The sequence below is a fragment of the Salvelinus sp. IW2-2015 genome, unplaced genomic scaffold, assembly GCF_002910315.2.
Source record: "Salvelinus sp. IW2-2015 unplaced genomic scaffold, ASM291031v2 Un_scaffold1687, whole genome shotgun sequence".
NCBI lineage: Eukaryota > Metazoa > Chordata > Actinopteri > Salmoniformes > Salmonidae > Salvelinus > Salvelinus sp. IW2-2015.
In genome coordinates this window covers 65,200-79,055 of record NW_019943086.1, presented here as the reverse complement: position 1 = coordinate 79,055, position 13,856 = coordinate 65,200, and the positions used below count along the sequence as shown (strand labels likewise).

General features: G+C 42.9%; 1 protein-coding gene, 2 long non-coding RNA genes and 1 pseudogene across 3 annotated transcripts in view; 3 read left to right on the top strand and 1 right to left on the bottom strand.

Annotated features, from left to right (window-relative positions):
* Positions 1 to 343, top strand: part of LOC112071701 (vesicle-associated membrane protein 1-like) — a 9,654-nt gene extending 9,311 nt beyond the window's left edge. The window contains exon 3 of the mRNA XM_024139145.2: positions 224 to 343. Coding sequence (XP_023994913.1) covers positions 224 to 343 — 120 coding nt within the window. The remainder of the gene's footprint in view (positions 1 to 223) is intronic.
* Positions 344 to 460: 117 nt separating this feature from the next.
* LOC139024598 (uncharacterized) lies at positions 461 to 3,235 on the top strand. The gene is made up of 2 exons (XR_011475932.1): positions 461 to 1,168; positions 1,957 to 3,235. It is a non-coding gene; the product is annotated as an uncharacterized lncRNA (long non-coding RNA).
* A 47-nt stretch (positions 3,236 to 3,282) lies between these two features.
* Positions 3,283 to 4,090, top strand: LOC139024597 (uncharacterized). The gene is made up of 2 exons (XR_011475931.1): positions 3,283 to 3,324; positions 3,379 to 4,090. It is a non-coding gene; the product is annotated as an uncharacterized lncRNA (long non-coding RNA).
* Positions 4,091 to 4,167: 77 nt separating this feature from the next.
* LOC112071700 (tapasin-related protein-like) lies at positions 4,168 to 7,224 on the bottom strand (annotated as a pseudogene).
* Positions 7,225 to 13,856: the final 6,632 nt, after the last annotated feature.

The window sequence follows — 13,856 nt, the reverse complement described above, 5'->3', positions numbered from 1 at the left end:
CTATGGCTCGGGCTGTCAGTAAATTCCTCCTCTCCTTCCTCTCCTCTCACTCTCCTCTCCTCTCCCTCCCTTCCTCCTCCTCTCCTCTCCTTCTCTCCTCTCTCTTCCCTCTCCTCTCCTCTCCTCTCTCCTCTCCTCTCCTCTCCTCTCCTCTCCTCTCCTCTCCTCTCTCTCTCTCTTCTCTTTCTTCTCTCTCCTCTCCCCGCTCTTCTCTCCTCTCCAGGTGGTGGATATTATGCGGGTGAATGTGGACAAGGTTCTGGAGAGGGACCAGAAGCTGTCGGAGCTAGATGACAGAGCGGATGCCCTCCAGCCGGAGGAAAGAGATGTAAGAAAGCTCTAGAGAACCATCCACAAAAGAGATTGAGAAGCATAGATTGCCAGAAATCACAGAACTTTAAAGAGGAACGAGAAACCGAAGGCAAGAAAATATGGTGGAGTACCACGCTCCACCAACCAGTACCACGCTCCACCAACCAGTACCACGCTCCACCAACCAGTACCACGCTCCACCAACCAGTACCACGCTCCACAAACCAGTACCACGCTCCACCAACCAGTACCACGCTCCACAAACCAGTACCACGCTCCACCAACCAGTACCACGCTCCACCAACCAGTACCACGCTCCACAAACCAGTACCATGCTCCATCAACCAACTGAGCCATGGAGGTGCAGGGCGCTGAGGCGGACACACAGCGTCTGTCCCTGGAACGCTGTCACCCCCCTTTCCCGCGTACTAATCCCCTAATTAGCATCTGTGGGCGAGAGGAGTGGCGCTCCGGGGAATGGGGAAATAGGGAGGCTCTCACTGCAGAGTTTTCTCTACATGCAGTTATTCTTATTAATTGCATAGCAATAGCACCAAAAGTACACTGACTAGACACAAGGGAGTGTGATGAAATTTTATGCTCTACTTTTTGTGTTTGTCATCATTGTGCTCGGTTGGTGTGTGTGTTTTTTTGGTCAGCAGGACTAACGTTAATCCGCAGCGAATTCACCCCTGAATAAAAAACACATGTTTAATCATCCTGAGGAAAATCTATCAGGTTTATTAACTAGAAGAATAGAAGAATAAAGAAAACCTTTAACTCTCCATTTGCTTTTCTTTCTAGATGATGATCATTATGGGTATCATTGGAGTTCTTGTGGTCGGAGTCCTTTTCTGTAAGTACCATTATTCACTTTCCCCTATTACCATTCATTGATACCCACTCGCATGTAGCCAGTTAGAGGCTTTCTTCACGTCTTTTGAACTTCATTTAGAAATTTCTTGGCATATGAATTATTGTGCAGATGACTAAATTAATTTCCATACTTCTGTATRGCATTAGCAGATACTCACACTGCTCTCAGGGAAGGTCTGCCAGTTTTGACTAGCAGAAGTTACTTTTCGTAGCGGTTTAGGAGAATTAACATGGCAGGTTAGCATAATTAGGTAAAGGTTAGGAAAATGGTTAGGGTTAGCTAAAATGRTAACAATATCTAGCTYRAACCAGGCCTGTCCTGAGAACAGTCTTGGTTTCCACTAATGCAATTCTGAATCCATACTAGTCAAGTGCAGTAGATGTTAAGGCGAAGGCCACAGCTATAATCAGTGTGCACTTATAACAGGCCCAGGTCTGCCCTGCTCTGACGGTCTCCTAGTGCATACTCTACAGTATGTCAATAATTCATGATAACTTATTACAGTAAATGATTGAAACAGTATAAGGCCTCTGTTACCAGTCATTCAGCAGAAACAACACATGTGTAGATGTGGCCCACTGAATGCAAAGATAATTATTTAGCTGTAAACACATTGTTAGATGTATCTTCAGTTTGTGATTTAGGAACCCATAAATCTGCTGACCCAATTATTGAATGATCTCTCTCCCCCTCTTTTTCTTTCTCCCCACCCCCCCTCTCTCCCCTTTATATATCCCTCTCGCTCTCCCCCTCCATCGTTCTCATAGTGTACTTCTTCTATTGAGTAAATCCAGCGTGGCAGGACAGACATGAGAGCGAAATAGAAGAGAAGAAGAAAACAAAATCGACACAAATCCAAACTCCAGTCCCGCCCCCTTTTCCTCCACACCAGGTCTTCCATCTAGCACTTAAACATGACGCTCCTGTGTAGATGTTGTTGCTCTCTTTTCTCTTTGTCCTCCTGCCCTTCCCGTCTCTTTGATCCATCTTTCTTCCTCTGTCTTGGCATGCTGTCTCACTCACTCTCTCCTGCCTCTGCGTCTCATACATTATTGAAGTGTGCAGTAGGGAAAGAGAGAGCGAGAGAGCAGGAAGGAATGAAGGAGGGAGGAGATAAGAAAACCCCTCGTGACACAGGGACAGAGAGGGCTGGAGCATACTGTAGGGAAAGAGAGAGAGAGAGAAAGCAGGAAGAAGTGAAAGAGAGAGAGCATGGAGAGAGAGAGGGAGTGCAAGGCGAGAGCAGCAGAGAAGCAGTTCTTTCTATCCAGATACGCCAAAGCTTGTTCGTGTTACCTTTTGGAGAGCGTACCACATTTGTAAATTGATACTGACATACAGTACCTAACAACCCCTCCTGATCCCCTACCTCATACCACTACCATTATTAATACTACTTACTAATACAAGGTCATGGTTAAGATTATGATCATTTTGTCGTGTGTGTGTGTGTGTGTGTGTGTGTACTTGTGATCCAAATCAGTGTAGCCAGTAGCTTTTTCCAGGGTTAGTTGATGTAGGCCTTGACTGGCATTCCTGCCTTTTCCTTTACCTCCCTCTTTCTCTCACTCACTGACTGTGGTGTTTAAGACAGAGATAGAGAGAGGATAAGAAAAGCCAGGAAGGATACTGGAAAAGGCAGAAACGACTTTTGGGACACTGACTTTTAGTATATCTTTATTCTTGTACCACAGACAGACAGACGGACAGTTAGCTAGATTGACATTGACAGACAGAAACAGACAATCTGTACCTACATAGAGTATTCTTTCAGGAGTGCAGACAAAAGTCTATACAGCATTAACTCTCGACACACCTAAAGGCAGGTTTGTGTAATAAAACATAGCACATTTGCATAGTACATTTTTGATTGATTAGTGAGCAGCTTTACTGTGTTGTGGTTGTGTTCAGACACTCTTGTACGTTCTAGTAGAGAGGGTACAGGGTTAGGGAGGAATGGTTCAATAGACTGTCCCCTATCTGGAGAGAGGACATAACCAAATAACCCCCCAAATAACCCACTTCCGGCCAATCAAACCAACAAAACACACACAACTGTTACCTACAGTAAGCCATAGGCTGTTACCTACTACATAGGCTGTTACCTACAGTAGCCAAATAGGCTGTTACCTACAGTAGCCAATAGTCTGTAGCCTTTCCATAGTTACCTAGACTGGCTGTACCTACAGTACGCCTATAGGCCCAATGGAAGTAGTGTTTGTGTCTTACTTGACTTGCATGCAGACGATGTCCATAAGTTTTGCCTATTTGTGTGACCTATGTATCTGCCATTTCTGAACTAACTGCCGATTGTACCATTTATTTTGTTTGGTTTAGTGGTTTTCAGGACCTGTGTTAAGGCTACTGTAGCTATGCGCCCAATTAATAACTCTGCGTATGCATGGTAGTGAGCTCAAGAGTTTTGCCAAATTTTTTTGTTGCTCACGTGCTTTCAAAAATCCTATTACTCGACCAGAGAACAATGGTTGCTACAGTAGTATTCAGTCTGGGAAAAACGACAACCATAGTACCGCCCTACAGTAGTACTATAATTCATCTTTGCCAGACTATTGCTCCTGGAAATGTGTTTTTTTAGTTAGTTTATATTTTAACTTTTGGTGTTGGATATTCCAGAAAATATAATTTTCCTCTCAATGGTTGATAAGAGGGACGGTTTGACACATTGTAAAAAAAAATATTAAAAATGCTATGTGTAAATTGCATTAATGAATGAAAATAGTGGTGTTACTCAAACCAATGATCTAATAATATTGTGCAATAATTTATTAGGTAAGAAATGATACAACATGAATAATACTGCGAGAGATACAACTGGATCATGAGAATTCTTTAAACGCATGCTTACCACTTGATGCTAATAAAGAAAATCATCAACATTAATGTGTTCATCATTGAAGTGAAAATTAACAGGTATAATACCACACCGTCTCTCCAGATTCAGAGAACAACACCAATGATACTATTAAAGAAAATATTTATTTGAAGAAAATGTACAACTGTTTATAGTACAACAGTAATTCACATTACAGCAACTCTTAAGACATTGGTTTGCAACAGCTTCAGATACTGTGCCTCTGCGACCCTGAAAGAATCCAGGTCTGTGAATTAGGTTGGAACTCTTTGCAAGAAAAAAAAGAAGAAAAATGTATTATTTGTCTGTTTGAACAGAAATTTGCTTCGCATCTCTAGGCTACTGTTGTCTTACTACAAACAATAGTTAAAAATACAAGGAGGTCCATAGGGAGCATGGGGAACTTACCTATTTCATCACTTGGTAGAAGAACAGAACGGTTATAACCAGAAAACCCAGGACCATCCAGTAGGAATCTGTAACAACAGGGAACAGTTTGGACTAATATGAATGGACACCATTTTGTTTCTGCTCAGGTTCTCCCAATGACTCACAGTCAGCAGGCACCCAACAGGAGAAAACATTTAGCAAAAGAGCAGTATCTGAACCTGCCTGATAAGAACACTCTATTTTAGTTGTCCATTCACGCCTAATGAACGTGACCCATCASCAATGCTGATGTMCACCTAATTTCCTATTGTCCTCTCACGCCTGTGTCTGTAGCAGCCTACCTGGCTCAGGTGTCTCTACTGTCAGGCTGAGGGAGAGGGGTGTGTCCAGGGCCGGGTGGGTCACTCTGCAGGTGACCGTGGTTCCAGGGGGGAAGGCGGAGGGGTGCAGGGTGAGGTGGGAGGAGATGGACATGGTCCTGTCGCTGTGCTGCCGATGGCTGGAGAGAGACACCTGGTCTGATAGGACGCTAGGCTCTGAGTCTGTAGATGAGACGGAGAACCACTCCATCTGAGAGAGAAGAGAGTCTCAGTATAATGTCTGTTATATTTAGGATATCCATATTATAAGTGCTGTATGATGACCTACCAATTATCTTCTGATTTCATTAGACGTCTGATCACTGTGTGCTTGTGTGCTAATCACTTTGAAACAGTGGTATCTGTGKATATGAATGACTGGATATTTCACTGGTCGATCGCACCAGACACACACCTGGACATCCAGAGGGTAGTAGTTCTTGCAGTGGCAGCTCAGTTTCTGGGGCAACTCATCCCGAAATACCAGCTTCTCCTCAGAGAGAGAAACATGAGGAGGTTCTGAAGACAGAGAGACTTCGTATTTAGATGTGAATAGTGTGCACACTATGTCACACATGACATAGACACCTAATGTAATAAACACATGTTCATATGTGTAGAGAAATAATGTACATTTMAGTCATTTAGCAGACCCTCTTATCCAGAGCAACTTACAGGAGCAATTTGGGTTAAGTGCCTTGCTTAAGGGATTTTCCACATTTTTGTCGCTGACATTCAAACCAGCAACCTTTCGGTTACTGTACCAATGCTCTTAACCACTAGGCTACCTGCTCCCTATGTAAAGAGACAATCAATCACAAGTGTTCTTAGAGGGACTCACGTGTGACGTGTAGCTGTATGACCTGCTGGGCCTGGTACAGTCCAGTGCTGACGGTGCAGATGTAGGTCCCCTCGTCAGATACCTTCAGTCTGGCCAGAGTCAGAGACGCATTACCCTGCCCCACCAGCAGGGCGGCATCCACGCTCGAACCCTTCCTCTCCACGTGTGCTGGAGGAGAAAAAAACAATGCAAAACAGAGTATGATGAGGTGAAAATGAGGTCCAATTKTCATAGTAATCATTCAGTAAACCTCTGGGTTCCTAGCTATGACAGCAATAAGATGTGTATTTTCCATCCCTGGGTGGATAATAAAGTTGGAATGTTGACCATGGAGGTCCTAATGCACTTTATGTTGTGATGGTAAGTAGACCTAACTCATCCAACACTTATAGCACCATCATAACTACTTAAATACTGCCTTTATTCTCTCACCTGCTGGCCCCTCCTCTGTCTCCGTCTGCCCCGCCCTAATCTCCAGCACTTTCCTCCCACTTCCTCTGTGCTGCCACTCAAGCCCCAGCTCCTGCCCTGGGGGTGGGGCCTGCTGCCTGAAGCCACAGTCCAGGAAGGCCACGCCCCCTGGAGGAGCAGAGTGGGACTCTGAGCGAGAGAACACCAGGAACACCACTGGGGAAGACAAAGGAGAGAGAAAGAAGGGATTATGGAGAAAGAAGCAAGTGAAAAGTAGAGAAAGTGCAAAGTACTAGATAAAGAAAGAGGGGTGATGAGAGAAGAGGCGGGGGTGAGAGAATGAGAGAGAGTAACAGTGTTATACATCATTACAATATGACCCGTCTACTCTACCACAGGCATACTACCAGAGCATTATAATAACCTCCTTGTCTCACCCTCAGTCAGAAAAGTTCCTGATTGGCTGAGGGGGTTCCAGTTTGCTTTGTATGAGAGCTGGACGATCTGATTGGTACAGTGGCAGTGTCTGCAGGACCAATGTGAGGCTGAGCCCGCCCCTCTCCAGCTGCAAGGAGCCAATGAAATAGGCTGGTTCTGTGGAGCCCTCCTTGGCATTACGAGGGAAGTAGCGGCTGATCTCACATGTCACTTCCTGCTCGTTACAGTCAGCGTGGCAGCAGGTCTGCCTCTGGGATCTCAGGAGACTCAACTTTCAGAGAGCAGAAAGAGGTGGAGGGAGAGTGCAGGAGAGGGATGGTGTGAGGGAGAGAGAAGGGAAGGTAATTTCATCAGGTATCTTTGCTGTACAAAAGAGAACCTGATAATGAACCAACCTTTAGCCTCCAAGATGATGTTGTCAGGATCGGGACAGCAGGGGGGTTGAAGGGGTCAGAGTATCAGGTGAAAGATCAGGGGTCACGGCCAGGTCTCTGAGGACAAGCGTGGCTGAGGTGCGGCTGAAGATTCCCCCCATCCCACTACCCTCCTCCACCAGAGAACAGGACAGCACCACGTCTGCTCCTCCCTGGCCTAAGAGTCCAGAATACACAGCCATTTCATGTTTAGAAATGTCGGAGTGAAGAAAAAAAATTACCAGAAACGCTTGTAATCAAATATCCAAAAAGCAGCATTTCAAGCATCTTTCCAGTAGTTTTTTTAGTCATCAGTAATTACTGACCTTTCATAAATATACAGAATAGACCCTAATTGCATAATTTAATTAATGACCACGCTCGGAAATCACAGTCGAAGATATAAGAAAACAATTTTGATACAGTGAAAATGTAGGCTGTTATACAGTGAAGTTCTTTTGTTTGAAGGTAAACCAAATAATCAAGTAAAATAAATGGTCGATTAAGTTCGCGTTGAACGTCATTAGTTTGACATAATAAGAATGATAAGTCCAGCCTGGTGCAGGACTACAATTTTGTTTCTGGTGTCCTTTGACAGCTCTTTGGTCTTGGCCATAGTGGAGTTTGGAGTGTGACTGTTTGAGGTTGTGGACAGGTGTCTTTTATACTGATAACAAGTTCAAACAGGTGCCATTAATACAGTAACGATAGGTGAGGGCTTTAGAAGAAGTTACAGGTCTGTGAGAGCCAGAAATTTTGCTTGTTTGTAGGTGACCAAATACTTATTTTCCACCATAATTTGCAAATAAATTCATTAAAAATCCTACAATGTGATTTTCTGGATTTCTTTTTCTCATTTTGTCTGTCATAGTTGAAGTGTACCTATGATGAAAATTACAGGCCTCTCATCTTTTTAAGTGGGAGAACTTGCACAATTGGTGGCTGACTAAATACTTTTTTGCCCCACTGTAGCTTTGTTAACTTATGCAAAGAGAGCCTCCGTCTAAAATGGCACCCTTTTCCCTATGTAGTGCACTACTTTTGACCAGGGCCCATAATTACCCATACACTTTCAGAAAAAATAGTTCCCAAAGGGTTCTTCAGCTGTCCCCATAGGAGAACCCGTTTTGGTTCTAGGTTAAAAAAAACTTTTTCGTTCTAGGTAGAACGGTTTTGGGTTCCATGTAGAACCCTCTGCACAAATAATTTAAATAATATAGCCTAAATAATTCATTTTCGATACTTCTTAAACTCCATGTCTGGCTCCTGACCTGTTTAGAGTGTTAATATGCTGTTTAGTATGACACAGCCTATTTGAAATGATGTGTGCTTCTTACATTCACCTTTTCATGTTTATTCAAATCCATATATTTTGGTTTCAATAGTTCAAAACCAAATGGTAGGTCCAGGTAGTCACAAAAAATAGATGGGTGTTGGTTTAATTGTGATTTTAATGAATGGAGCAAATTTTGAGCCGCAGTTTTGTTTTACCTGAGCGCGGAACACTTTTTAGCAGAGCGTTGAAAAGACATAAGCGCCGTGTTTTGTACGTTGTTTGTTCTATACAAAAGCAAGGTTATGTTGATTAGAATGTCTTTACTTCCGCATCATTGTTTAGCATCCATACAGCTCCATTTAGTGCATAGTAAGTAATGCCTAACTTGGCTCACTCGTACTATATACGTAGTATAACACTCAGATACACATAACAGCAGCGCCATCTATTGGTTTGGCTAACTACGATCACATGCTGTGTTATGGACACACATTTATTTTAGCAACTAATGAGGGATCAGGTTATTGCTCTGGAGGATATGCTGAAAAATGGACAACTCTCTTTCTCTTTAATTCAGCAAAGTTTCTCTAAATTCTACAATGATGCACTTTTCTTCGAACCCTGAAAACAAACTATAGCGAAATGGAAAACACACGCTGGAAACATGGCATCTATTAATCGGTGTTTGATAAATCAATAGGTCTTATCATTCTTATTATGTCAAACTAATGACGTTCAACGCGAACTTTTAATCGACCATTTATTTAAGAAATGACCATTTATAGAAGAAATGCTTATGGGGAGGAGTTGCTGTATATATTCAGAGCCATATCCCTGTAATGCTTAGAGAAGATCTTATGTCAAGTGATATTGAAGTGTTGTGGTTGCAGGTTCACTTGGCACATCTAAAGCCTTTTCTTTTGGGGTGTTGCTATAGGACACCAAGTGCTAACAGTCAGTATCTAAATAATATGTGGGAAATGCTTGATAGTGTATGTGATGTAAACAGAGAGGTCTACTTTCTTGGGGACCTGAATATTGACTGGTTTTCCTCAAGCTGTCTGATCAAGAGGAAGCTTCTTACTGTAACCAGTGCCTGTAATCTGGTTCAGGTTATTAATCAACCTACCAGGGTGTTTACAAACACTACAGGAACAAGATCATCCACATGTATTGATCACATTTTTACTAATGCTGTAGAACTTTGTTCTAAAGCTGTATCCGTACCCATTGGATGCAGTGATCACAATATAGTGGCTATATCCAGGAAAACCAAAGTTCCAACAGCTGGGCCTAAAATAGTGTATATGAAATCATACAAAATATTTTGCTGTGACTCTTATGTGTATGATGTTAAAAATATTTGTTGGTCTGATGTGATTAATGAGGAGCATCCAGACGCTGCACTTGATGAATTTATGAAATTGCTTCTTTCAATTATTGATAAACATGCACCTGTTAAGAAACTGACTGTTATAACTGTTAAGGCTCCATGGGTTGATGAGGAATTGAAAAACTGTATGGTTGAAAGAGATGGGGCAAAAGGAGCGGCTAATAAGTCTGGTTGTACATCTGACTMGCTTACTTACTGCAAATTGAGAAATTATGTGACTAAACTAAACAAAAAGAAGAAGAAACGTTATTATGAAGCCAAGATCAATGATATAAAGTATAAACTTTGGAGTACTTTAAATGAAATTATGGGCAGAAAGACAAATTCAACTCCATCTTTCAACGAATCAGATGGCTTATTCATCACAAAACCATTCGATGTTGCCAAATATTTTAATGATTATTTCATTGGCAAAGTGGGCAAACTTAGGCAGGAAATGCCCACGACAAACAGTGAGCAATTATATTCATGCATAAAAAAACTAATAATGAAAGAAAAGCAGTACAAGTTGGAATTTTGTAAAGTTAGTTTGGGAGAGGTGGAACAATTATTGTTAACAATGAATAATGACAAACCTCCTGGCATTGACATCTTAGAAGGAAAGCTACTGAGGATGGTAGCTGACTCTATAGCCACTCCTATCTGTCATATTTTAATCTGAGCCGAGAGGAAAGTCTTTGTCCTCAGACCTGGAGGGAAGCCAAAGTAATTTTGCTACCCAAGAGTGGTAAAGCGGCCTTTACGGGTTCTAACAGCAGACCTAAACTCAGCAAACAAAGAAACGTCCCTTTTTCAGGACCCTGTCTTTCAAAGATAATTCGTAAAAATCCAAATAACTTCACAGATCTTCATTGTTAAAGGGTATAAACACTGTTTCCCATGCTCAATGTTCAATGAACCATAAACAATTAATGAACATGCACCTGTGGAACGGTTGTTAAGACACTAACAGCCTACAGACAGTAGGCAATTAATGTCACAGTTATGAAAACTTAGGACACTAAAGAGGCCTTTCTACTGACTCTGAAAAACGCAAAAATGAAGATGGCCAGGGTCCCTGCTCATCTGCATGAACGTGCCTTAAGCATGCTGCAAGGAGGCATGAGGACTGCAGATGTGGCCAGGGCAATAAATTGCAATGTCCGTACTGTGAGATGCCTAAGACAGCGCTACAGGGAGACAGGATGGACAGCTGATCGTCCTCGCAGTGGCAGACCACGTGTAACAACACCTGCACAGGATCGGTACATCCGAACATCACACCTGCGGGACAGATACAGGACGGCAACAACAACTGCCCGAGTTACTCCAGGAATGCACAATCCCTCCATCAGTGCTCAGACTGTCCGCAATAGGCTGAGAGAGGCTGGACTGAGGGCTTGTAGGCCTGTTGTAAGGCAGGTCCTCACCAGACATCACCGGCAACAACGTCGCCTATGTGCACAAACCCACTGTCGCTGGACCAGACAGGACTGGCAAAAAGTGCTCTTCACCGATGAGTCACGGTTTTGCCTCACCAGGAGTGATGGTCGGATTCGAGTTTATCGTAGAAGGAATGAGCGTTACACCGAGCTCTGTACTCTGGAGCGGGGTCGATTTGGAGGTGGAGGGTCCGTCATGGTCTGGTGCAGTGTGTCACAGCATCATCGGACTGAGCTTGTTGTCATTGCAGGGAATCTCAACGCTGTGCGTTACAGGGAAGACATCCTCCTCCCTCATGTGGTACCCTTCCTGCAGGCTCATCCTGACATGACCCTCCATCATGACAATGCCACCAGCCATACTGCTCGTTCTGTGCGTGATTTCCTGCAAGACAGGAATGTCAGTGTTCTGCCATGGCCAGCGAAGAGCCCGGATCTCAATCCCATTGAGCACGTCTGGGACCTGTTGGATCGGKGGGTGAGGGCTAGGGCCATTCRCCCCAGAAATGTCRGGGAACTTGCAMGTGCCTTGGTGYAAGAGTGGGGTAACATCTCACAGCAAGAACTGYCAAATCTGGTGCAGTCCARGAGGAGGAGATGCACTGCAGTACTTAATGCAGCTGGTGGCCACKCCAGATACTGACTGTTACTTTTGATTTTGACCCCCCCTTTGTTCAGGGACACATTATTCAATTTATGTTAGTCACATGTCTGTAGAACTTGTTCAGTTTATGTCTCAGTTGTTGAATCTTGTTATGTTCATGCAAATATTTACACATGTTAAGTTTGCTGAAAATAAACGCAGTTGACAGTGAGAGGACGTTTCTTTTTTGCTGAGTTTACAAGCTTGCTGCCAGCTCCTAGCCAACTGTTGGAAGAAATTGTGTTTGACCAAATACAATGCTTTTTCTCTGTAAACAAATTAACAACAGACTTTCAGCATGCTTATAGAGAAGGGCACTCAACATGTACTGCACTGACACAAATGACTGATGATTGGTTAAAAGAAATTGATAATAAGAAGATTGTGGGAGCTGTACTGTTAGATTTCAGTGCAGCCTTTGATATTATTGACAATAACCTGTTGTTGAAAAAACTTAAGTGCTATGGCTTTTCAACCTCTGCCATATGTGGATTCAGAGCTATCTATCTCATAGAACTCAAAGGGTTTTCTTTAATGGAAGCGTCTCTAATGTCAAACATATAAAGTGTGGTGTACTGCAGGGCAGCTCTCTAGACCCTCTACTCTTTTCTATTTTTACCAATGACCTGCCACTGGCATTAAACAAAGCATGTGTGTCCATGTATGCTGATGATTCAACCATATATGCATCAGCAACCACAGTTAATGAAGTCACTGAAACCCTTAACAAAGAGTTACAGTCTGTTTTGGAATGGGTGGCCAGTAATAAACTGGTCCTGAACATCTCTAAAACTAAGAGCATTGTATTTGGTACAAATCATTCCTTAAGTGCTAGACCTCAGCTGAATCTGGTAATGAATGGTGTGGCTGTTGAACAAGTTGAGGAGACTAACTTACTTGGCGTTACATTAGATTGTAAACTGTCATGGTCAAAACATATAGATTCAATGGTTGCAAAGAGAGGGAGAGGTCTAGTTGTAATAAAGAGATGCTCTGCTTTTTTGACACCTGGTCAAAAAAGTGCTAGATAGAAAGGGGTGGATAGAAAGTGATGATAGAAAGTGGTGGATAGAAAGGGGTGGATAGAAAGGGGTGGACAGAAAGTGGTGGAAAGAAAGTGCTGATAGAAAGTGGTGGAAAGAAAGTGCTGATAGAAAGTGCTGGATAGAAAGTGCTGATAGAAAGTGGTGGATAGAAAGGGGTGGATAGAAAGGGGTGGATAGAAAGTGGTGGATAGAAAGTGGTGGACAGAGAGAGATCAGGACCCTCCACCTGAGGGGCTTGGTAGGAACGTAGGAGCCGTTCCTAGGAGGGGGATTCTGTCAGGTTTTGGCCAAGACTGTTCGGGTTTTGGTCACTAGATGTCCGCCCTTTGTACTTTTGTTTTTCTTGCTCTAATTATTGTTTGCACCTGTAAGTCATTCCCTTGTTAGTATTTAAACCCTGGTGTTCCTCAGTTCCTTGCTCAGTGTTTGTAAGTTAGCACCGCCCCAGCCCAAGCTTGTTTTAACAGATATTTCTCTTGTTGGATTTTCCAGAGGTTCTCTGTTTAGTTCTTGTGTATTATTTGAGTAGTCTTTTGAGGTTTGTTTTTCCTGCTGTTTTTACCACTTTGTGGAGTTTCTTTTGTATTTTGGAGGATCCCATTTTGTGGCTCTTGGCTTTATTTTTGGACATTGTGGATTTAGTTTCTTTGCCTGAAGATTTGTTCTTTAATAAACCACCATCTCTAGTACTGCTGTGTCTGCCTCATCTTCTGGGTTCTGACGATTATTAGTGACTGTTTCTCGCACCGGGTCCTGACAAAGTGGTGGATAGAAAGGTGGTGGATAGAAAGGAATGGATAGAAAGTACTGATGGAAAGTGGTGATAGAGAGTGGTGGATAGAAAGGAATGGATAGAAAGTACTGATGAAAAGTGGTGGATAGAAAGTGGTGGATAGAAAGGATGGATAGAAAGTACTGTGGAAAGTGGTGGATAGAAAGTTGGTGAATAGAAGTATAATAGAAGGGGTGGATAGAAAGGGCTGGATAGAAAGTGCTGAGGAAAGGGATGGATAGATAGAAGGGATGGATTTAAAGTGGTGGATAAGAAGGATGGATAGGAAGGGATGGATAGGAAGGGATGGTTAGAAAGGGATGGATAGATAGAAAGGGATGGATAGAAAGGGATGGATAGAAAGGGATGGATAGAAAGGGATGGGATGGATG